We start from the raw sequence: 25,923 nt of genomic DNA, 5'->3' as shown, positions 1-25,923 counted from the left end.
AATTTTTCTTTTATTGCCATTGAATTTCTGGGGAAAAAAAAAGACCTTTCCCACTCGGATTATAAAAATATAAATTCTACAATTGTTTCTTCTAGAATTTTTATTTAATTATTTTTTTTAATTTTCAATCCATTTAGAATTTATCCTAAGGAAAAGAGTGAGGTAAGAATATAACTTTGTTTATTCAGCTGGCTACCCAGTTATTCTAACTATTCATTGAATAATCCTTCATTTCCCCAGTGATTTGAAATGCCACCCTTAAATTATAGCAGAAGTCCATATGTATTTAGGTTTGTGATGTGGAGAACAAAGGCAAAAGGAAAAGAAACTTCTTTAGAACTTAGAGCTTATTGACAAGTACCTGAGACAAGCAGAGTGACCTTCCTCAAGGAGCTTAACTGCCTTGATGCTAACACATTGCTAGAGGCAAAAGGCAACCTTAGCTTCACATTAGCCTGACCTCCAAGATCCTGTAAAATGCCTTTGGAAACTTCTTTTATCTCTACCCCCTACTCCCCAAAGATATATGTTAGCAATCATCCTCCAAGGATATGGCCTACATATACATCTGAAGGGTCTCATGACCAAGATTCTACTAGACAGCAATAAATGACCTTTTCCTAACAACAGTCAGCTCCTCAAGGTCCTAGAAACCTTGCTTCGAAATCCTTAAGAGACTTAGGCTATCCCTAACCCCCTCCCACCTTGAAAGTATATAATCAGCCACTCCTCATGACCCCGGTACAGCTCTTTCTGCCCACGGGTCCTGTCCCCATGCTGTAATAAAATCACCCTTTTGCACTGAAGATGCCTCAAGAATTCTTTCTTGGGGTGCCTGGCTGGCTCAGTTGAAGGAGCGTGAGATTCCTAATCTCAGGGTGGTGATTTCAAGCCCCATGTTGGGCGTGGAGATTGCTTAAATAAATAAAACTTAAAAAAAAAAAAGAAAAGAGGGCGCCTGGGTGGCTCAGTCGTTAAGCGTCTGCCTTCGGCTCAGGTCGTGATCCCAGGGTCCTGGGATCGAGCCCCACATCGGGCTCCCTGCTCCGCGGGGAAGCCTGCTTCTCCCTCTCCTACTCCCCCTGCTTGTGTTCCCTCTCTCGCTGTGTCTCTCTTTGTCAAATAAATAAATAAAATCTTTAAAAAAAAAAAAAAGAAAAGAAAAAGAGGGGTGCCTGGGGGGCTCAGTCAGTTAAGCATCTGTCTTCAGCTCAGGTGATGATGCCAGGGGTCCTGGGTTCAAGCCCCGCATTGGGCTATCTGCTCAGTGGAGAGCCAGCTTCTCCCTCTCCCTCTGCCTGCCACTCCCCCTGCTTGTGCTCTCTCTCTCTGACAAATAAAATCTAAAAAAAAAAAAAAAAAAAAGACTTCTTCCTTGACCGTTTGGGCCAAATCTCAACATTTTCAGATCAGTTTGTTTTAGAATTCTGTTCTGTTCTACCGATCTATTATTCATCACACTAGTACCATATTCTTTCAATTATTGGAGCTTTATAAAATATTTTATATCTTGGGGCACCTGGGTGGCTCAGTCGGTTAAGCATCTGCCTTTGGGTCGGGTCATATCAAGCCCTGCATCATGCTCCTTGCTCAGCGGGGAGCCTGTTTCTCCCTCTCCCTCTGCCTGCCGCTCTCCCTGCTTGTGCTCTCTCACTCTCTCTCTGTCAAATAAATAAATAAAATCTTTTAAAAAATATTTTCTATTTATAATATTGAGTAGGGCCAGTATCCCTTTTTTTTTTTTAAAGATTTTATTTATTTATTCATGAGAGACAGATGCCGGGCTCATAATATTATTCCTCCTCCCTGTGGGATTCGATCCCAGGACCCCAGGGTCACAACCTGAGTTGAAGGTAGATGCTTAGCCAACTGAGCCACCCAGAACAAGTATCCCTTAACTACTCTCCCTTTCCCCCTGACTCCTGGATTTTTTTGGCTATTTTTATCTACTCCATATGAACTTCATTTTTAAAAAATATTTTATTTATTTATTTGAGAGAGAGAGCATGAGGATGGGAGGGGCAGAGGAAGAAGGAGAAGCAGACTCCCCGCTGAGCAGGGAGCCAGCCGCAAGGCTCATTCCCAGGAACGGGAGATTATGACCTGAGCTGAAAGCAGACACTTAACCAACTGAGCCACTCAGGTGCCCCTCCATATGAACTTTAAAATAAGCTTGTCCTGTTCCCTCCAAAATATCCTGTAAGTGATACTTTTATCAGGATTTCTCTAAAAAATTGCTTAAATTAGTGATAACTTATTGTCAGCCAGCAATGAATCCAACCAGTGATATTATCTCATTTTTACTCCAACCTTTCTTTTTTTTTTTTTTTTAAAGATTTTATTTATTTGACAGAGAGAGAGAGACAGCGAGAGAGGGAACACAAGCAGCGGGAGTGGGAGAGGGAGAAGCAGGCTTCCCGCGGAACAGGGAGCCCGATGCGGGGCTCGATCCCAGGACCCTGGGATCATGACCTGAGCCGAAGGCAGACGCTTAACGACTGAGCCACCCAGGCGCCCTCTTTTTTTTTTTTTTTAAGTTTTATTTATTTATTTTTAAGTAATCTCTACCCCCAATGTGGGGCTCAAATTCACTGTTCTGAAATCAAGAGTCTCATGCTCTTCCAAGTGAGCCAGCCAGGGGTCCCATTACTCCAAGCTTTGTTTATTTATTTGACAGAGAGAACAGCAGGGGAAGCAGCAGGCCGTGGGAGAGGGAGAAGCTGACTCCGCGCTGAGCAGAGAGCCCGGCACGGGGCTCATTCCCAGGACCCCAGGATCATGACCTGAGCCAAAGGCAGATAACTTAACCAACTGAGCCACCCAGGCGCCCCTACTCCAAGCTTTTTAACAGGAAATGGGACCTAATGATTGTATTTAAGTTACCATTGTGATGTAGTATGCTATGCAAGTGAAACAGAGTGCTATAAGAACAATGGGACACCTTTCTAGTGAGCAATGATCCTGAGGAGGTGGCCTTGAGCTAAACCTGAAAAATGAAGAAGAGTTGGCCAGACTAGACAGAGGGCAAGTTACTGTGACCTTAGTAAGAGCAGTTGCTAAATTATAAGTCTCACCCTATAACATGTAAACATTTTTGTTTGTTTTAGGTTTCTGTTTTTGTTTTTAGTTATCTCTACCCAATGTGAGACGCAAACTCAAAACCCCGAGACGGATAGTCACACTCTCTACCGACTGAGCCAGCCAGCCAGGTACACCTAACCTGTAAACATTTTTAAATGCACTCAAGTATTCCACTATGTATATTTAATATACATTTTAAAAACATTTTTATGTTTTTCCTTTTGGAATTATTTTGCCATAAGTAATTCTTTTAATTTATAATAAACTAACATTTTTCTTTAGTATTTATGCATATCTGGGAATTCTTTTTTTAATTGAAATATAATTAACATACAGTGTTATATTAGTTTCAGGTGTACACCATATAGATTCAACAATTCTATACATTACACAATGCTCACCCACAATAAGGGTATACACCATCTGTCACTCTATAACCTTATGACAATATTATTGACTATATTCCCTATGCTGTATTTTTCATCTTCATGATTAATTTATTTTAAAACTGGGAGCTGTACCTTTTTTTTTAAATATTTTATTTATTTATTTGACAGAGAGAGAGACAGCGAGAGAGGGAACACAAGCAGGGGGAGTGGGAGAGGGAGAAGCAGGCCTCCCGTGGAGCAGGGAGCCCAATGCGGGGCTCGATCCCAGGACCCTGGGATCATGACCTGAGCCGAAGGCGGACGCTTAACAACTGAGCCACCCAGGCGCCCCTGTACCTCTTATTTTTTTAAGTTTATTTATTTTTTAGTAATCTCTACACCCAATTTGTGATTTAAACTCAAGACCCCGAGATCAAGAGGTGCACATTACACTGAATGAGCCAGCCAGGCATGCTGTCGTCTTTGCCACTTAATCCCCTTTATCTATTTCGCCCATCTCCTCACCCACCTTTCTTTTTTTTTTTTCCCACCTTTCTTTTTTACGATTTATTTACTAATCCGACGGACGCCTGGGTGGCTCAGTCCATTAAGCCTCTACCTTTGGCTCAGGTCATGATCCCAGGGTCCTGGAATCGAGTCCCGCATCGGCCTCCTTGCTCAGTGGGGAGCCTGCTTCTCCTTCTCCCTCCCACTCCCACTGCTTGTGCTTTTTCTCTCTCTCTGACAAATAAATAAAATCTTTAAAAAAAAAAAAAGATTTTCGGGTGCCTGGGTGGTTCAGTCGGTTAGGCGACTGCTTTTGGCTCAGGTCCTGATCCCAGGGTCCTGGGATTGAGCCCCATGTTGGGCTACCTGCTCAGCAGGGGACTCTGCTTCTCCCCCTTCCCTTGTTCATGCTCTCTCTCTCACTCACTCTCTCTTTCAAATAAATAAATAAAATCTTAAAAAAAAAAAGAGATTTATTTTCCCATCTTAGAGCTCGTGTAAGAGTGGGGGGAGGGGCAGAGGGAGACACTCGTTCAAGCCGACTCCCCACTGAGTGCTTGCTCCCACTACCCAGGAGATCACACCCTGAGCTAAAACCAAGAGGCAGCCACTGAACTGACTGAGGCACCCAGGTACTCCTGAAATAGAATTTTTATGAATAGCGTACTGGAAAATTAGTGAAGTTTTTATTTTGCTTAGAAGTAATTTAAGTTTTGGTTTTTGCAGTTTTCCTTCCATACTGTATTAAGCTAATACTTTTTAAAACAGGATTTTAGGGCGCCTGGGTGGCTCAGTTGGTTAAGTGACTGCCTCTGGCTCAGGTCGTGATCCCGGAGTCCTGGGATCGAGTCCCACATCATGCTCCCCCTTCTCTGTGGGGAGCCTGCTTCTCCCTCTGCCTCTTCCTGCCACTCCCCCTGCTTGTGCTCATTCTCTCTCTCTCTCTCTGTCAAATAAATAAATAAAATCTTAAAAAAAACCCAAACAAACCCAGGATTTTACATTTCCACGGGTCTTTGGAACGATCATAAATTCTAGGTGCTTAGGTGTATGTAAATAATCATTTTTTGAAATGACTGTGACTGAAGATGAAAGAAATGGTGGTGCTAGGAGAGGGATGTGGGGTTGAAGAGCAGTTTCTTATTTGTCCTCGGACGCCAGAGACTAGAATGTATTTAAATACTGCTAGGGAGGATCCAGTATCGAGATTGAAGTTACAGGGAAAGAAGAAATAACTCTCTCCTGAAGAATTGGAAGTCCCTGAGAAGACTAGATTGGACAGAGGCCAGAATGCACATAGAGGGATTAATCTTTGACTAGAGGAAGGACATTTCCTTCACTGTAATGGGAAGCAGAAGATGGGTGCAGGTGGAGGGAGATTTATAAGCTACAGATGGGAAAAGGAGAGGATTTTTGGTCTGTGGCTTTGACTTCTCTGAGGAAAAAGGCAGTCAATAATTGAGAACAAATGGGGTTCGAAGGTGTACACAGATTGGATGGTTTAGAAAAACAGTGTTGTAGGCCTCATTGACACTGGTAACTGTGACTGTGTGACTGGGAGAGTGGGGATTCTGCCAGCAGGCCAGGGGACCTTTGCATAATCCAGCCTCAGGAAGCAGAAAGGCTTCTCGGCCATACGCCAGGTGACTCTGCTTTCTTCACCTAGGAACATACAGAATTAATAACCTCTCACTAGGTAAGCAAGGCCTAGGCTGTTCCATTTTCATGAGATAATTTATATGTGATAACAAAAGAAAGAGAACAAAAACATAACATTTTCCTTGGACTTGATATTATGCACTAGGTCATGACAAGTTTGGTGTGCTCACAGCCTTGTATTATTCTGTTAAAGGATAGAGAAACCCCACCTTTCAAGAGTCCAATAAGAAAGGAAAGTTGCATATCATTATCAGTCCTGAGCATCAAAGACGAAGGCCATTGCAAAATAGATAGTGATAGTGACCAAATCATCTCACAGAGGAGCTCCTTTATTATGAATCACCCAAGATGGGGACAGGGATGGTTGGAAGCAGAAGTTAAAGAGTATGAACTGTGGGACCGGACTGCCTCAGTTCAAATCTGGCTCCTTCTGTTTCTTTCCCTCTCTTTTTTTAAAGATTGTATTTATTTATTTATTTATTTGACAGAGAGACACAGCAAGAGAGGGAACACAAGCAGGGAGAGTAGGAGAAGGAGAAGCAGGCTTCCTGCCGAGTGGGGGTGCCTGACGCAGGGCTCGATCCCAGGACCTGAGGATCACGACCTGAGCTGGAGGCAGACGCCTAACGACTGAGCCACCCAGGCGCCCCTCGCTCCTTCTCTTAACAGCTGTGGTAATGCTGGGCATGCCAGTTACCTTTTCTGTGCTTATTTCTTGATTGAGGATTACATGACTATTAGACATACAGTGGTTTAGAGGGAAGCACTTAGAACAGTGTTGGCATAGAGTAAACTTTTATAATCTATTCCATTTCTGCTCCGATACATGAAACAGTTCAAGGAGGGCAACTTCATTACTAGAGGGCTGGGAAACTAGAGTGGATAACATCAGATTATGCTTTAAGCTTATCTGTAGTAGAAAATACAGTCTTAACATGGAGGAATCTCAAAAGCATTATGCTAAATGGTACAAGCTAGCTATTTTATTTTCATAACATTCTGAGAAAGGCAAAAAAATTAAGGAAAGAAATCTGACCAGTCATTGCCAGGAGCAACCATCTGGGGAGGCAATTCAACTACAAAGGATACTAGGGAACTTGGGGGCTATTGGAAATATGTTGTAATCTGAGCCATCCGATACAGTAGATAGACAGTAGGCACTAACCACATGTGGATACTGAGTACTTGAATTGTGACTAGCGCAAGAAAGGAACTGAACTTCCAGTCGTATTAAAAAAAAAAAAATTTTTTTTTTTTTTAGTAAGCTCTATACCCAACACAGGGCTTGAACTCACAACTCTGAGATCAAGAGTGGCATGCTCTATAGACTGAGCCAACTAGGCACCCCAGGTGTATTTAATTTTAATTAACCAAAATTTAAACTTAAAAATTGATCATTGATTCAATTATTAGAAAACTTTTAAGTATGTTTAGAATAACTTTGGTATGCATATCTACTTTTTCAAGTAAATTTGATGAAGCAGATCACCTATTTCATATAAAAATTTAACTTTTTTTTTAAAGATTTTATTTATTTATTTTGACAGAGAGAGAGAGACAGCGAGAGAGAGAGATAGCAAGAGAGAGAGCACAAGCAGGGGGAGTGGGAGAGGGAGAAGCAGGTTCCCCGTGGAGCAGGGAGCCCTACACAGGGCTTGATCCCAGGACCCTTGTATCATGACCTGAGCTGAAGGCAGACGCTTAACGACTGAGCCCTGAAAATTTAACTTCTGAACTGAGATATACTGTATATATAAAATACTAAATTTCAAAGACTTAATGCAAAAAACTCATCATTACTATTAAAATGATACTATTTTGGGGAGCACCTGGGTAGTTCAGTCAGTTAAATGGCTGACTCTTGATTTCGGCTCAAGTCATGATCTCAGGATCCTGGATCAAGCCCCAAGTCAGGTCCTTGCTCAGCTGGGATTTTGCGTGAGGGTTCCCTCTCCCTCTGCCCCCTGCCCCTCCCCCTGCTCTTGCATGTGCACACTCTCTCTCAAAAAAATAAATAAATCTTAAAAAAAATAAAATGATACTATTGATACTATAAATGATACTATAAAATAATTTCTTCTGTCTCTTTTTTATGTTTTATTTTATTTTTATTTTATTTTATTTTTATTTATTTCAGAGAGAGAGAGAATGCACACAAGCAGGGAGAGGGTCAGAGGAAGAGGGAGAAGCGGACTCCCCATTGAGCAGGGAGCCCAATACGGGACTCGATCCCTGGACCCCGGGATCATGACCTGAGCCGAAGACAGACGCTTAACCACTGAGCCACCCAGGCGCCCCTTTTATTTACTTTTCTTATTTACTTTTTTAAATGTGGCTATCCTACACAAATTTTAATTATAAATATAACTCTCAGTTTTCTATTGGACAGGGCTGTTCTATATCTTGACTGCCATGCTGGTTGCATGACTACATAGGTTTGTCAAAACTCAGAGAGCTCGTGTAAAGGGAGAAATCTGCTGTCTGTAAATTAGGCCCCAGTAAACATAACTGTTAAAGGGCGCCTGGCTGTCCATCAGTAGAGCATGCGACTCGTGATCTTGGGGCCATGAGTTCTAGTCCCACACTGGGGACAGAAATTACGAAAATAAAAATAATAATAAATAAATCTTTTAAAAATGTTTTAAAGAAAATAAAAATCTTGTTTGATAATGCTTTTGAACAATGTCTGTCTCTTAAAGTTCTGAACTTCCCATTCACAGTCTTATAAAATAGCCTGGTAACAAATTCGGTGCCTGGCAAGAAGAAAGGATTTTCCTTGATCTTTAGCCAAAAAGTTTTCTTTAAACTGTCAGAAAGTTCTGACTAGAAAGAGAATGTAAAGTGTTGGCCAGAGAATGATTGATTCAGGAAAGAAACCAGAGAAGGAAAGATTGCATAGGAAGAAGGATCAATGGAGGCCCCAGTGAAGTAGAAAAAAGTGCTGTGGAAATGGCTGGCAGGACAAACGGGACAGAGAGGAGGCTGAGAGGTCACAATGGGAGGTATTTGAGCTAAGGATTTTGGAAATGATGATATATTCCATTCTGTGACTGGAAAAAGGAGGCTCTGGTGAAGAGAAGAGAAGGTACTCAGTTAAGATCAAGGAACTTAGCACTATACGGTAACTAACTAGAATTTATTTATTTGTTTGTTTGTTTGTATCACTTTTAGAGAGAAAGAGAGAGCAGGCGGAAGGGGAAGAGGGAGAGGGAGAGAGAAACACAAGCAGACTCCCTATGAGCACAGAGCCCATGTGGGGCTTGATCTCACAACACTGAGATCACAACCTGAGCTGAAACCAAGAGTTGGCTGCTTAACTATGCCACCCAGGCGTCCTACCAACTAGAATTTAAATAAACATTTGGAAAATAAATAAATAAATAAATAAACGTTGGTATCTTTGAGAGTATAAAAAAGAGAAAGATGAGACATTGGAGCTTATATAAGATCTATGGGAAGGATCTAGCCACATGAGAAACTGAAGGTAGGACCGAGCAGCAGGTACAAATGGTTTGAGTCAAAAGAGTTTGGCCTGTTCAAGGAATGTAGCTCAGGGTGGCTGGAGCACGGTAAATGAGAGCAGACAGGTTGGCAGGGGCTGGATTCCCCAGGGTTTTGCAAACCAAGTAAGGAGTTTGGTTTCATACTAAGTGTAATGGGAAGCGATAGGTCTTTTTTTTTTTTTTTTTTTAAGATTTTATTTATTTATTTGACACAGAGAGAGAGCACAAGTAGGCAGAGCGGCAGGCAGAGGGAGAGGGAGAGGGAGAAGTAGACTCCCCAGTGAGCAGAGAGCCCGATGCGGGGCTCGATCCCAGGACCCTGGGATCATGACCTGAGCCAAAGACAGACACTTAACGACTGAGCCACCCAGGCGCCCCAGCCACAGAGGTCTTTAAAGCAAGGAAATATCATGATCCGAGATCTGTTTTTATTTTTTTTTTAATTTTTATTTTATTATTTTTTAAAGGTTCATTGATTTATTTGAGAGAGCGAGAGCTCAAGGTGGGAAGGGGCAGAGAGAGGAGAAACTCAAGCAGACCACACTGAGGGCAGTGCCCAATGTGGGGCTCAAACTCACAACCGTGAGATCAAGACCTGAGTTGGTCTCTCGGGGCGCCTGGTGTGGCTCAATTGGTTGAGCATTTGTCTGGTTCAGGTCATGATCACTGGGTCCTGGGATGGAGCTCCGTATCAGGGCCCTGCCCAGCGGGGAGTCTGCTTCTCCCTCTCCCTCTGACACTTCCCCCTGCTCACGCTCTCACTTGCTCTTTGTCTCTCTCAAATGGATAAAAATAAAAAATCTTAAAAAAAAAAAAAGAGTTGGTCTCTCAGCTGACTGAGCCACCCAGGCACCCCTGAGATCTGCTTTTAAAAGATTACACAGGGGTGACTTAGGTCCCTGGATGACCTAAGTTGCTTCTATTTTGCTGGTCCGGCATCACCTAGTGTGTTGCCCATGTTCGTTTGGTCAGCCTCACTCACATATCTCCCTTTTAATCAGCCAGGAAAAAGGTGGAAAATGTCGTCTCTAGCTGCCCAGCTAAACCTGAGGAGGAGATCTGGTCAGGAGATGGAGTTGTTCCCAATACTAGAAGGAGGAGTAATACCAGATGCTACCGCAGGGGAGTTCGGTTTCAGATTAGATTAATCAATTGAACAATTAGTTTCTAAAGTAAGTTCTACACCCAACATGGGGCTTGAACTCACAACCCTGAGATCAGGAGTCACATGTTCTACCAACTGAAACAGCCAGGCGCCCTCAGATTAGATGAATTTTAAGTAACTTTATTACTTAGTGATATTTGCTGTAATATCACTAAAAGCCTATTAATTGTTTTTCACTTCAGGTTTTAGTAAATACATTAGGATGTATTTAAAATACTATTAGCATAGGGGCGCCTGGGTGGCTCAGTCGTTAAGCGTCTGCCTTCGGCTCAGGTCATGATCTCAGGGTCCTGGGATCGAGCCCCGCATCGGGCTCTCTGCTCAGTGGGGAGCCTGCTTCTCCTTCTCCCACTCCCCTTGCTGGTGTTCCCTCTACCACTGTGTCTCTCTCTGTCAAATAAATAAAATCTTTAAAAATAAATTAATTAATTAAATAAAATACTATTAGCATAATGAGTTTAGGATTAAGTTTATTAAAATAATGAAAAACCCAAGGGAGGGCATGAGTCAGTCAAGATCCAAGTTGATTTAAAGCTCTGCCACCTACTAGGGGTATGATCTTAGCCACTTTTAAGCTTCAGAATTAACCTGTAAAATGGGGTTGATAAGAGCCCTTACTGAATAGCATCACTGTGGAAGTTAAATAATTTATATAAAATGCAAGGGTTTGGTACATTGTAAGGATTCCATAGGGGCACCTGGCTGGCTCAGCTCAGTTAGTAGAGCGTGCGACTCTAGATCTCAGGGTCATAAGTTCAAGCCCCACACTGGGCAAGAAGCCTACTAAAAAAAAACACAACAGCCCCCCCCAAAAAACCAAAAAAATGTAAGGATTCCCCCATAAATGTAGCCATCTTGATTTTATGTTGAACATAATCCACACAATTGGACATCTCCAAATATTAAATCTTACAGTCCTTTATAGTTAAAAATGTGTGATTTTTATTGGATATTAAAGTTTTAAAATATTATTTTGAATAGGAAAGAAAAATTAGACTACCAGGTGCAAAATAGAAGTATAAAATTTATTTAAAACCACCCACAAAGTTCTGTGTAATCAGGAATGATACAATTTGCAATAGTTTTTTTAAAAACTCATGACAAAGATTTAAAATATAATTTCAATTACAGTATTCATTTAGCCTTATTCAGTTAGAACACTTAAAAAAAAGAAACTTTGTGCTCTAAATAAATGAGACACACAAGGAAAATATAATAGACAATTTCCACAACTCTTTACATGTATGTTTCAATACTAGTACATTTCAATGCATTTTGCTACATAAACATGAAATCATGTACACCTGCTGTGCACCAAAATTTAGCTTAATTAGGTCTTTCAAGTAACATGCAATTCCAACTCACAAGACTTCAAGTACTGCTAGTAAGTGTTCCCTTGTATGCAGAGCACTACATGTTGATCCTGAATTGAAATTACCATAATTAAGATTATCTCTTTCCCTTCTGCATGGTGAAGTGCTTTTTCTTTAAACTGTTTTTCCCATATATTAAGAACCCAAACCAGATTTTGTGGAGTTTTAAAATCTTTTCCTTACTAACTTATTTCATTATATGGGATATTTAATACAGTAGGACTGCAATAGGTAAAAAATAATCCCCCAAAGCAAAAAATCAAAGGTACAAAATAAATAGTAAATATACCCTAAGGAGAGACAAAGTCACCTAGAGACAGGAATATTAACTTGTGAAATTGGTATTTCTCTATGGAAAGTCAGTACTACTCTATTTCCCCATGATGAAGAATCTGTGAATATTTTACTCCCACTATTGAAAAGCACTCAATCTTCTCCTTTGAGCCGAAGTATTGATATGCACGTGAATCTACTTGGTAGGTCACCATATAACACAAGAGAAAATGAAGAAACTAGAAATTAATGCTTTTCTTTCTGTCAAGTAGTTTTATGAGTTTCTCTTCAGGGAACACTTCATGATTTTTAGTAACTCAAAGATGACTATCCACCCATATGTCACAATGCAAAAGCTCCCCCCACCCCCATTTTTTTACTATAAAACCATTTCTGGAAAAATATTTCTCTTAAAGCACCTATCACAATGTTATCTGTTATAGAAGTTTAAAAAAAATGACCATACCTATTAATAAAAAATATTTAGTCTTTGTTTTGTTTTGTTTTCTAAGAACTATTTTTGTAAAGTCCTACATTGTCAGCCATTTTATAATATCACAAACGCATTAGTGAGGATAGGCAGTTACTGAACCAAATCACCAAAAGTGGAATTTATTTGACTATTTAGGGAAGTTTGGGTTTCTCTTTAGCAACCCATAATGTACCGATGGAATTGCCAAAATATCCCACCTCTTTATATTTATAAAGAGCTTTTACCAAAACTTTACAAATACATCTCATTCTTTTTCTTAACTCTCTGGGCAAAGGTATGTTTAAACAAAGTGGAACAAAAAACAAAACAAAACAAATTTAAATAAGTGGGAGACAGTACTATCTCTTAGAGATGCCAGCAATTTTACGTTTTTACCATGAACACCTGGGAACTAAAATAGTTCACCCAGGACATTCCCTTCTAGAAACCTTCATTTCAATATAACAAATACATTAAACTTTGATTCTGAGTTGCTGATCTCAGTCTTTTTAAAAATAATATTTAAGACAAATATCATTGAGGTTTCCCTTTGTTTTAGTAGTACAGGGACATTCTTTATTAAAAAGTTTATTTACAGGGAAAAACTAAAGCTTCATTAATCTAAATCCTAAAATGCAGAAGTCTTGGGAATTTGGGGAGACCTTCCAAAGTATGCACAAAAAAATCCCTGGCTAAATAAATAGTGGAAACAAAACACTTCAGAAGCATGTTTTGCATACAATAAGTAGGTTTTACATTATTCTTAGATTAGGTCTGACAAAATTTCTACTCAATAACACTCTTGAAATCATAGTTTATGGTGCAGAAATGCATTCTGCAGTCTGCAGTCTGCAGCTATGAAATGGTTTGGTCTCAGATGGGTTGACTTGCTCTATGACTTGGAGCAAGGCATTTGCTCTTCTTGCCAATCTGCAGGTTCCCATCACCAGTAAGATGGGAACATTTGGACATTTGTCCAACCTTCAGTGTTGGGGAGAAAAAGGGAGCACACAGTAAAGCAGTTTGATAACCTAAAACATTATAAAGTACAGGGATTATAATTTTTCTTACTACCATATTTGCATTCACAATGGTTCCTCATTTTGAGCTGCTATTTTTCAGATAAAACTGTCATGGGGTGGGGAGGAGCTATTAAAGTATGTTTTGGTGTTGATCTGGTGGAGTGAACCTGCAGATTGATGATAGGGACACAATTCTCCCTCCTTCCTGCCCCTGAACTCTCCCCTATTACGCTCACAACCCTGATAACTGATTTATCCCATCTTTAAGAATTCCTTAAATTACTTTCAGTTCTTTTTTTTTTTTTTAACCTTTCTCATCCAGATTATAGAATAGTTCCTATTATTGCCAAAACCCAAATTCCAAAGGGGTAAATTTACACTGGAAAGTAAATACCATGCACAAAACTGGGCTGGGAGATAAAATATGTGAAAAGAAAATATTGTCTACTGTATAAATCAGACCTGTTATTAATTCAAAGCCACTGGTCAGACAACTTATAATATTAGTATGATGTGTCATACAGAAATAGCAAAGCTATACAGAAATAGTGCTAGAATATTTAACTTCTGATATAAAGTTTTGCAAAACACTCAAACACTAATAAACACGTTGAGAGTCAGACATTGTTGGGATTTAAAACGCAAAACAAAACAAAACAAACATTGTTGGGATTGTTAGAGAAGTGGATGCTAACCTGGGGCCTTGTGACCACTATCTCTTCCTAAAAATTGAAATTGCTTCTAACAGAAAATGACCGAATAAAAGATTGTGATCCTTTTTGGTATTATTCCACAAAGGATTTGTGAAACATGATTTTAGAAAACAGGAAAAGGTAACTTGACCAAGATCACTGCTATTCTTAACACGAACCATGTGTATTTGTGTAGGGACCATGGGGAGTGGAGGGAGAACACAGAGGGGAAGCAATAGAGTTTCTTTTTTTAAAGAAAATCAGAGGAAAGGATCAAAACAGTAAAAAGAATGAAAAGTACATGTAGTGACATCATAGCTTCAGTAAAATGAAAAAAGAAAAATAATAGCAAGCAAAAATTCTGGTCAAAGACGGTAAGTTTATACCTAGCCAAATGAAGAACAAACGAAAATACTTTTCAGTACTGTTTCTCCAAAAGTGAACATGTTTCTGACAGCTGCAAGATTTTTTCCTGATGAACAAAACAAGAGAGAAAGAATGCCTTTCATAACAGCTGCTAGGGACAAAATTTCTATTTTTAGGAAAACTAGGTTTATATTGTTAAACAAGTGTTTCCCAAGTTGCACTCAAACATCAATCAGTTAAATCAGGTAATATGTTTAACATCTGATAATAACATTCCTACCTTAGACTAAGTTTTGCTTTAATTATAGGGGACATGAAGAAACAAGAAAAACTTGTGACCCGGGCAGGATCATTGATACCACAGTAGGGATGGGAAAAGTACAGCCAACAATGCAGAGATTAGTGTTGGACTTCTAAAGCCAGAGAAGTTAAATATTGCATACTATCAATAGAGAAACACATTGTGGGGCCCTTAAAGGAGAAGTGAAGATTAGGAATGGCCAAGTAAGGAACACCTTTGCATTACTTGAAGGAATAAAATTTATGCCTTTCGAAGTAAACAATGGTATTTGATTGGGTGCCCAGAAGGAACAGGGATTGAAACAGTCATCCAGATATACTGGATTGCAGAGAATTCAAGTTTCTAGAGTTCAATGTGGACAAAAAGAGCGATGTCTTCTTGCATAAAGGCCAGTTTTACCATCTTCAAACTTAACAGAGTAACTTAGACTCTATTTTATAAATGGGAAAAGGAAAAAAAGCCAAGAAATCTCCATACATTCCAAGAAAATACACAAATTTAGCTTCTGACATCCTGATCCTTTGACTTGCATTCCAGAGCCATGAATGGCCTCGTTTTCCAAGTCTATTAGAAGAAAGCACAATGTGGAGCATAATTTGATTTGGGTAAATCCAGACTCTTCAGGAATCAGGGCACTCATTGTATCACCTGGTGGAGTGTGCCTGACTGTTGATGTTGAAGTTACAAGTTCAATACACTTATGGGCAAGTTTCAGAGCTGTGCACAATAAAACAGTATTCTAATACATGTAGACAATCACATCAAAATGAACTATGCTAGGACTTAACTGTGAGGCCAACTTGGCCAGAGGTGGGATAAGACTGTACAACCATGCCTAGGTAGTATATACAATTGGTATCTTTCCCCCAATTCTTTCAACCACTCAATTTTTTCCAACTCCTTGTATATGCCTAATACTTCTATCAGGGGAAATAAAAGCCTGTACTATATAAGTACTTGATATTTCTTTATTGAAATAGCAAATGACTATTGCCACATTTTGTTGGATGAGTTAACAGGACAGCTTCATAGGTCAAAGTCAGCTAGATTTCCCACACAAGGCCCACGAAACTCTGCAGGCAGGGAAATCTAGATCCAATTTCACTTGACTTGTTTTCCTGAATCTCTCAGAAATAAACAAAACAAAACAAAAAACTCAACAGAAAAAAAAAAAAGCCATTTTAATTTTTACTCGTACAACAATAAGGTTATTTCCCAGTTATGAGACACTCTCTGGGTGAGCAAATCAAGTTTGTTTCCTCGAGTTCTCCTAAGCACAAAGTGGCCTTCATTTGATTGTTTCAACTCTAATTATAAACATAGGTACACACTGACATTAACATCTGCTCTCTGGGCCCCAGTGATTGAACTGTGTGACTTCTAAGGTATCTTCTAGCGCTGGGAGAGGCCACTACCATATTATTTCACAATTCTCGTCAGAAATTTTACAGAAGATCAAAACTCACAGTTGTATTAACTCTAGACAAAAAAGAAATTTCCATGCATCAAGAAGTTGTGAAATAGAAGGTAGCTATATATTATTAAAAAGTTATATGACAGCTACTGATTTACTCAGCACATTTGAAGGAAATTCTGTGCCCACTATTGGTGGAAGTTGTCATGCAATGTCAAAACGTAATCTCAATAGAATTTGTTTTAAAGAGTAAACTTAAGTAGTTTAGGATTATTTTCATACATGCTATTGTGGAATAAATGATAATCAGTTGAGTCCACTGAAGTAATATTAGAAAGTAGGTTACTTTGTATGAATTGTTATCTCATTTACACAAGGGTATGCATTCAATTAAGTATGTTTTGGGGTTCTGTCTTAAGTAAATTGCTATGGATCTCAGCTAGTTGAAATTCTATATTTAACAAATTAAATTATTTCATCCACATGCAGATTGCATAACAAAGATGTTGGAAGGTTAAGCTGCAAACATTTTGCTAATGTGTTGCAAAAATTTACCTACAGCTATACATTTTCAGCTAGCCTCACTTTCCAGTAATTTATTTCAGTTAGGTCTATCACATGATGTATTTGGTACTTTGTGGATGAATTGGAAAGATGTAGGTGAGGCTGAAAAAGAGAAGAAAAATTTTTTTTCAACCATGGCCTGAGAGCTGTTAGAAACAGGATTTTGAAGGGCAGAGTATTTTGTAGGATTCTAAAATAGGCAGTTCATTGTATTCAGTAAGTTTGTAACATATTATGGACAGGTTGGGTTAACTTGGGGATCATGTATCAACTAATTCAATTATCATACCATGAACAAAGGCAGAATATTGAAAAAATCATTTTGAGTGGTGTAAGACAGGTAAAGCAAAAGGTGATCATTACAGTAATACATAATAGGAGGTGTAGAAATGTTAGATGACCAGTTTTCTGAGTGAAGATGTCATTTCAAACAAATTTATTTCCTTGCTTCTCAAGAGCATTCTAAAAGCAGTGTCCCTAGCATACAGTCACAATGCTGGAGAACATGGAATAAGCATGAGCATTTAAAAAGGAAAAAATCACAGGGCAGACAATGGGATGGTAAACTGTTAATTGAAACTTCAGAAGTAGAGTCCAACAAAGTAGGAATCACATGTGGTTCCCACCATGGGGTTATCAGTTGAGACAGGGCATTAATGGTGTTAATTATAATAATGGAATGGAAACATTTTAGTTGAGCAGGGATATTTTTATGCACTGGCTTTGGGCAACTGCAGCCAACTTCACAAATCCCAGTATTCCCCTAAGTAACACCAGCGCTTCAAGATCAGTTGCTAAGAAACTTACTCAAAGTTAGTGACACTGATTTGAACTGCTGCAGATATATTACAACTGATTCTTTTGTTCTTTTTGTTTTTTTCAATTTTAAATAGATTCCGTGCCCAATGTAGGGCTCGAATCTCACGACCCTGAGATTAAGATTCGCGTGCTCTACCAACTGAGCCAGCCAGGCACCCCTACAATGGATTTTTTTGAAGGAAATTTGCTGTTTCTTTGAAAAACACGGATAAAAGCAACTTTAGAATTTCAATTCTTCATGTTTACTGTGTCATGGGTGGTAGTTGAAAGAAAAACAAAAGCTAATATTTAAATTCTGCAGACATTCAGTAAGTGTTGAATGGAAGGAAGATGGGTGGATGGATAAAGGGTCTTAAAACTTGATTCATTAAATCTGGTGAGGAGATAATTTCTAGTGGGAGCTAAGGCCTAATATCTAAAACGAAATATCACAAGGGTGTATTCCTGATAGTCTAATACTAGTAAATATCTTATCAAAGCAGCTGAAATAATAAACAATCACTTATTTATATACTTATAAGAAACCTTAGGCTCACAAAAATATACATGTTTTAAAACGGAAATCTAAGGCACACAAAATACTAAAACAAGTCAATGAATCACCCTATTTTACATATTCAAGAAGCAGAAATCTACTTGTACAAGATGATGGTCTACCAATGGATATTTGTTATATACAATCCCTTCATATTCCTTTACTTGGATTAGTCAAAAGCTTGAAACTGAGACTTTGCACCATATATTATTTTAATATAAGTTACAATGAGTTTTTCTTTAGAGCTTGCTGGAACTGTTTGCTTTTGCACCAAAATTGTTGAGTGTTAGCAGTTGTGGGCTTCCTATGGCATTTCCAAGGGAGAAGCACCATTATTTAGGTTTTCCACACTCCCAAGGTATCTGACACTTTGAATGTTATAGCACCTCTGCATTTTAATAGAATCAAGTATTTCACTGAAATTTCTTGCTCTAAACATTTTGTTTGGGCAATACCTTTTGTTTTGCTATAAAATGAGCCAATAAGTAATGGGAAAAAATATGGGAGGGTTAACATAAATGAAATGCCTATTTTCCCGTTACCTAGGACACAGGCAATTATCAGAGAAGATCAGTATTTATTCCCCTAAAACTAATATGCTTAGATAAACTACTCTGGATTAGCTCTTAATGGGCAATACCATACTTAGATTGCCACTCCTACTGTTTGGGATGTGTGGATGTGTGATGACAATAGGGGTTTTGTTTTCAAAAGATTTCTATGGGAATTTTATTCTAATTCTGTACCAGAATGACTTTCAGAACAAATAAGGCAATTTGGGATGGGTAGGGTTCTTGCTACTTAATTTTTATATTTAATCACCTTGAAACGTTAGAAGCATTTGACTCTTCTGAATCCTACAATGTCCCATCTCCTTTTGGAAAAATCTTTCATGATGACATTAAGAAAGCTGGGGTGAAAGTAAAATCGGAGCCACTGTTGCTTGATAAATCAGAAGAGACCACTCTTACTTCCAAATAAAATGTTAATTGACATTGGTGATATGCTTCCTAGTTCCGATTTTAGAGAAAATTAACAATTTTTGCATGTTCTAACTATTTTATATAAGTAGCTAATATCTGCATGAGAAAGGACACATTTTTTTTTAAAAAACAAATCATATACATGATTAGAATACATATTGCAGTTAACAAGATGGAACTCTACACAGCAAGAATAAATGATTTCTCTTGTATGCAAATATGCACAAACAATAGACAATAAGATTCTTATACTATACTATTTCAAGTTACTTTTAAAAATAGAAAGTGCTTTTAAAATATATATTTACAGTTTATGAACAGCCTCCAACCATTATTAACAATAATGAATTATTTTATACAGGAGAGATATCTTGAGAGAGAAACATTTCATTGGTTTATTTCAAAGGAATATGCCGATTTTCTAGCAATGATTGGAAGATGTTGGAACGATGGCACCACGAAATAATAATGCAGCTTATTTTTAACTGTTGATGTGGGTAAGCACCAGGAGCTGTGTAGAGTTAACACTGTGTCTTGATTTTACATCATAGCACATGAACCTGTTAAAATCCTCTAAAAATGACTCTTGTTTCATAGTAAACAGACTTAATTTAAAGCACCAAACTGAGTGATTCTATCAAGGTTAACACCTAACCAAAACATTTCTTTATGTATTTAAAACTATAAAACTTTTATTTTTGCTTAAAATGTGCACCTTCTACCAATTGTCAAATATAGTCACAGTTAAGAAATACCCACCCTATTTTTGTTTTGTTTTTTTTACCTCAGCCTTCAAATGGGTGAGATGAAGATAAGTAAACGACAACATGACTTTCTTTTAACAGCACCTTGAAAAAATACACTGCACTAGCGAAGGCATTAAGAAGGGGAGAAAAGCCTTCAGACCCAATGGTTATAGGGTCCTGCAACATGTGTGAGAGCATAAGGGGACACGGTGACAATATTGTCATGGGTTAATGTTAACGCTTTATGAGAAGGAATTTGGTTCAACTCATTAACTTCAGGGGACAGTTCAGGACCCTCCTTAGCTGCCTGGTCTTTCTGCTCTGAGGCCTTAATTTTCTTATTCTTAGCTTCTTTAGCCTCAAACTTAATCTTGTTCAGTTCAAAACCATGTTGGGGCTTATTCAGGTTTTTGTGCTGGTAGAAAACAAGGGAGAGGCGTGTGGGATGATTCCGGTTGGGGTGTTCAACAGGAGTGGTTGCGTGAAGCTCTCGCCGGGCACACTCGATCAAAACGGAGCCATGCGCAGGCGCAATCGCCACCCCACCAATGTTGGCGTCCAAGAAGATGTGCTCGCTGTCGGACCAGTACTCGTCGATGTGGAGCAGTTTCTCCTCAGCCGGGGACAGGGGCTCGTCTGAGAGGGGGTCATCGGATAGAGGCTCGTCTGCATCAGAATGCTGCTCATCTTCTTCCACCAGAGAGGAAGCCAGGTCATGGGGAGAGGTGGTGAACGGGGGCTGCTGGTTTGGATGATTAGAAGGTAGCTGTTCAGACGGACCAATGGGAGGCTCAGAGTAAACCAGGGTCTCTGTCATGGGCGTCGACAAGGTGGGCAGAGAAACCACGTCGCCAGGCTGCGCAATTCCAGTGCACTCCCCTGCAGCTGCATTAGCACCACTGTGTCTCGCAGAAGGCACTGTGCAGAGGGGATTGCTGCTTCTTTCTGAAAACCCGTACGGAACTGACGCCTCGTTCTTAAGAGGAGCTGTTGTGGCCGACGCAGTCTTAGGGGACCAGGAGAAACCTGGAGACATGTTTGCCTCTTTCAGTGTGTGAGGAATGGATGGGGTCAGTGAGTAGGTTTTAGTGTTGTCCGAACCTTTGAAGATAAAATGGGGTTCAGTTTCACTTTTTATTTCAAGTTGCAAGGCTTCAGTTTTATTCCCTAAACAGAGAAAAGGACACCAAATGCGAAGATAAGTACAAACTACTTTTGGGAGTTGTCTTTAAGGGGTATTTTAAAGAGAAATACAAAGGATAATGTAACAAAACATTGGCGATGGCAATGTTGGCCAGTTTTCGTTCTTTTGACTTTAAGTCAAACACACAAGCAGGCATTAAAAATTGCATGTTGTTTGGTATGCTTTTTCACCCAACAATTTTCCTTAAAGAATTCTTCCCTTTGCAAATAATATAAATAAGCACAAAGATTTAGCCAGAAGAATGTCCATTGTTTAAAATAGTAAGAGATTAGAAATGACCTAGTTGGCTATGAAGTAAATATTAAAATCATACATTGGAAGACAATGCAGGTGATAACATGATGATTTAGAGCTGTATTTCTACCCAAAGAGATGTTTAGATACATTTTAGGTATTGCCTGATCTCATTTTCAAAAAAAGTAAAAATAATAGTTATCAAGAAAACATCATGACTGGCAAACTCAATTATTAGGCAAAGGGAAGTCACATAAGAACTTTTAGTTGAAGTAAGTCATTTGTGACCCTCAAGACCAAGTGAATTTAAGCTTTGTTTGTTTCTTTTATTTTTTTTAAAGATTTTATTTATTTATTTCACAGAGAGAGATACAGCGAGAGAGGGAACATAAGCAGGGGGAGTGTGAGAGGGAGAAGCAGGCTTCCTGCAGAGCAGGGAATATGATGCGGGGCTCGATCCCAGGACCCTGGGATCATGACCTGAGCCGAAGGCAGACGCTTAATGACTGAGCCACCCAGGCGCCCCTAAGCTTTGTTTCTTTCTCACTAAGTAGGTAGATCTTTATTATCATATTGGCTATTATGGGTAATCTATTCTGACATAACCACACAAACTTCATAGCAAATGGGAACATTTTTCTTGATGGAAATATTCTTCCTGTTTTGAAGTTCTATAACAATTTCTGGAAGTGCAAAAGCAGCAGATTTTAGGACAAGAAATAGAAAAAGTGGCCATGTTTTAAAATAATTAACAATATAAGAGCAAACACTGATCTAATTCAAAATAACTACATACATTGTACACCTGAAACTAATATAACACAATACAACCTGGAGACAGGGTAATTCTTTTTCTCTCTCTCCCTCTTTTTAAACATAGAAAGGTAAATAAAATTTATTTTTTTAATTTTTAAAAAATATTTATTTATTTATTATTTGACAGAGAGAGAGACACACACACACAGCGAGAGAGGGAACACAAGCAGGGGGAGTGGGAAAGGGAGAAGCAGGCTTCCCGTGGAGCAGGGAGCCCGGCGCGGGGCTCGATCCCAGGACCCTGGGATCCTGACCTGAGCTGAAGGCAGACCCTTAACCAACTGAGCCACCCAGGCGCCCCATGTAAATAAAATTTTAAAAAAGTAAATAAAACATAGAACACTTAATGAATTTGTAGGTCATCCTTGCGCAGGGGCCATGCTATTCTACTCTGTGTTGTTCCAATTTCAGTATATGTGCTGCCAAAGCCAGCACCATGATAACTCTCATTTTTATCTTGCTTTTCCTTTTTTTTTTAAAAAGTAATCTCTACACCCAATGAGGGGCTGAAACTTTCAACCCTGAGACGAAGAGTCTCATGCTCCATTGACTCTGCCAGTCAGGCGTCCCAGTTCTCTCTCTCTCTTTTTAGGGGGATGGAGAGAGGGGCAAAGGGAGAAACAATCTTAAGTAGGCTCCAGTCCCAGTGCAGAGCCGACGCAGGGCTCGATCTCACAATGCTGAGATCATGACCTGAGCCAAAATCAAGAGTCAGAAGCTTAACCGACTGCACCACCCAGGCACCCTGCCAGTTCTCATTTTTAAAGAGAACTTGTACATGGAACCCAAGGGGTGGCACATTAAGAAATCTGTGGTTGCATCTATTATAGGGGTTGTCAACAGAATATAAATCATGGGGCAGAAAGATTATAAAAGAGTAATGAGTCTTGGGGGGTTGGGGAAGGAGAAAAAAAAAAGGAAGGAGCCTTTTACTGAAATGGATAAATCTATATAAAAAAGTTCTTATGGGGGCACCTGGGTGGCTGAGTTGGTTAAGCGTCTGTCGTCGGCTCAGGTTATGATCCCAGAGTCCTGGGATCAAGCCCCAAATCAGGTTCCCTGCTCAACAGGGAACTGCTTCTCCCTCTCCCTGCTGCTCGTGCTCTCTCTTGCTATCTTTCTCAAATAAATAAATAAATAAATAAATAAAATCTTAAAAATAGAAAAGATAAAAAATAAAAACATTCTTACGGGTAAGATTACAAAAGGACAAGGGGTTATAAGCCAAATATTGTGGAGAGGGCTACTAACAGGATATATATTACTAAAATCATAGCTTGTGAAGATGCTATTAGGGAACGACACAAAGACGAAAATGATAGGAATACTGTTTACAGGCAGCATGGAACCAGACATGGGCATCTTAAAATAAATCTAAACTAAGTATTTGTAAAATGGAGCTAAGAAGCAAAAAGGAATGCTGATTCTCTCTGCCTTGCATCTTCACTATCGATTTACTGAATCTTTCCTAGCATTATATAAATGTCTGCACTGTCATTTCTCTCTCCTTACAAAAAACAAATAAGCCAACTCTCCTTGCAAATATAAAAAAATCAAAGTTAAGGAATACCCTGTAATTCTAATGCTGAGTACCAGTATAAATTCAAGGTGTATTTTTTTCTTTGGATTCCCCGGAGAAATGGCTTAATTTATATATGGGGCAGGATTATATAAGATGAGCCTAGAACATCTTGTCGGAACAGAAGCTAAGGAAGCTATCAAAGACAATCGGGGTCATGACAAAAAAGTACAGAAGCCAGCATGATGGGTTTCTACTGATCAAAGATGGGACAATTTGAGAATATTGGTTTCAATTTGAGGATTTTTTTTTTTTAAGATTTTATTTACTTATTTGACAGAGACACAGCGAGATAGGGAACACAAGCAGGGGGAGTGGGAGAGGGAGAAGCAGGTTTCCCGCCGAGCAGGGAGCCCAATGTGGGGCTTGATCCCAGGACCCTGGGACCATGACCTGAGCCAAAGGCAGACGCTTAACGACTGAGCCACCCAGGTGCCCCTCAATTTGAGGATTTTTAAAAGCATTTTCGGGTGCCTGGGTGGCTCAGTCGTTAAGCGTCTGCCTTCGGCTCAGGTCATGATCCTGGGGTCCTGGGATCGAGTCCCGCATCGGGCTCCCTGCTCAGCAGGAAGCCTGCCTCTCCCTCTCCCACTCCCCCTGCTTGTGTTCCTGCTCTAGCTATCTCTCTCTCTGTCAAATAAATAAATAAAATCTTTAAAAAAAAAAAAAAAGCATTTTCATATTTAACTGGGAAAACCCCCCGCCTATTTAATGTGCACTGAAATATAAACTATAAATAATAATGAAATATAGGGGAGCCTGGGTGGCTCAGTCATTAAGCGTTTGCCTTCGGCTCAGGTCATGATCCCAGGGTCCTGGGATCGAGCCCTGCATCAGGTTCCCTGCTCCGCAGGAAGCCTGCTTCTCCCTCTCCCACTCTCCCTGCTTGTGTTCCCTCTCTCGCTGTCTCTCTCTGTCTGTCAAATAAAATCTTTAAAAAAAATAATGAAATATAAATACTGTCAATAAAATAGTAACAAAAACTATAAAAAACATGAGATCAAAATGATACTAAATTAAAAAAAAATTGAACACATTGGAAGATGACTAGGAATTAAGTTGTATTCTGAAAACTGGTGAGTAAAGTCAAATTGCCAAGCATTTATTCTAATTTCTCTACATGAACCATAACTCATAGTTAGCAAGTTATTGGTAAGGACAATATTTCTTTTTAAAAGATCAACTAACAAATGGAGAAAGAATGGTAGACTTTGTTACTCCTAATGGAATAAAGAATATAGAACATGATAGTAAGCGTTTCTAAAACCATCACATAAGGGGCGCCTGGGTGGCTCAGTCGTTAAGCGTCTGCCTTCGGCTCGGGTCATGATCCCAGGGTCCTGGGATCGAGCCCCGCATCGGGCTCTCTGTTCAAAAGGGAGCCTGCTTCCCCCTCTCCCACTCTGCCAGCTTGTGTTCCCTCTCTCACTGTCTCTCTCTGTCAAATAAATAAATAAAATCTTTAAAAAAACAAAATAATAAAACCATCACGTAAAAAGCTCATAGGGAACATTATAATCCGTGAATCACGCTCACAACACCTGTACCATGGATCAGCCTTAACATCATAAAAAGAGATACCATCAGACACTGTGTTTCCTGATGTGAAGAAACAAGAATGTAGAAATCAGCCAGTGTCCTTGGCCATAGCAAGTGTTTTTTGTTTTTTGGTTTGTTGTTGTTGTTTTGGTGAGCCCTACATCCAATGTGGGACTTGAATTCGCCATCTTGCCCGAGATCAAGAGTCATATGCTCTACCTACTGAGCCAGTCAGGTGCCCCCATAGTTAAGTGTTTTCAAAAATGAAGCTGAATTCGTCTCTACAAGATAATGGTTTCTGCTTTATGTAAAAAAGAAAAAAGAAGGAATAATAGGAAAAGCAAGCTTTAAATGAAAAGTGGTAGAGGAGACATATCAACTAACTGTAACATGTGACCTTGTTTGGATACCGATTTAAACATAGCAAATGTCAAAAAAGAAAAATCATTTAGGAGACAAATGGAGCAATTTGAGCACTGACTGGTATTAAGGCATTATCTGATTTATTTGTTTTGGGTATTGTGGTTCTAAACATTCCTTATCTTTTAGTGACACATACTGATGAAGTAATTGATAATATGATGTGACTTCTGCAATTTATTATCAAAAAATTTGAAGGGGTGGGGCCTGGATAAGGATATAGATGAAATAAGAATTACTATGTATTAAAAATGTTTTAGGGGCAGCCTGGGTGGCTCAGTCAGTCAA

The 25,923-nt window shown here is 39.3% G+C and overlaps 1 protein-coding gene, 1 long non-coding RNA gene and 1 other non-coding gene across 5 annotated transcripts in view; 1 reads left to right on the top strand and 2 right to left on the bottom strand.

Annotated features, from left to right (window-relative positions):
- Nucleotides 1-25,923, top strand: part of LOC123846491 (uncharacterized) — a 39,972-nt gene that overhangs the window by 11,907 nt on the left and 2,142 nt on the right. The window contains exons 2-5 of one of the 3 annotated variants that reach the window (XR_010412460.1): nucleotides 3,108-3,209; nucleotides 17,654-17,887; nucleotides 19,459-19,594; nucleotides 20,315-20,555. This is a non-coding gene — a long non-coding RNA (uncharacterized LOC123846491). Of the gene's footprint in view, nucleotides 1-3,107; nucleotides 3,210-7,752; nucleotides 8,837-17,653; nucleotides 17,888-19,458; nucleotides 19,595-20,265; nucleotides 20,556-25,923 lie in introns of those variants that run through there. The other 2 variants (XR_010412459.1, XR_006791299.3) reach the window with 2 other exon arrangements.
- TET1 (tet methylcytosine dioxygenase 1) overlaps nucleotides 11,295-25,923 on the bottom strand; it is a 142,621-nt gene continuing 127,992 nt past the window's right edge. Inside the window, exon 14 of the mRNA XM_064594717.1 lies at nucleotides 11,295-21,010. Within this exon, the coding sequence (XP_064450787.1) occupies nucleotides 19,998-21,010 (1,013 nt within the window). The 3' untranslated portion in view covers nucleotides 11,295-19,997. The remainder of the gene's footprint in view (nucleotides 21,011-25,923) is intronic.
- On the bottom strand, nucleotides 22,426-22,532 carry LOC123847199 (U6 spliceosomal RNA). Its single transcript, XR_006791451.1, has one exon. It is a non-coding gene; the product is annotated as a U6 spliceosomal RNA (small nuclear RNA).

This window comes from Mirounga angustirostris, unplaced genomic scaffold (assembly GCF_029215605.1).
Source record: "Mirounga angustirostris isolate CCGP_5_RB_7025 unplaced genomic scaffold, mMirAng1.0.hap1 SCAF_6, whole genome shotgun sequence".
NCBI classification, from domain to species: domain Eukaryota; kingdom Metazoa; phylum Chordata; class Mammalia; order Carnivora; family Phocidae; genus Mirounga; species Mirounga angustirostris.
This window is presented reverse-complemented; position numbering and strand designations above follow the sequence as displayed.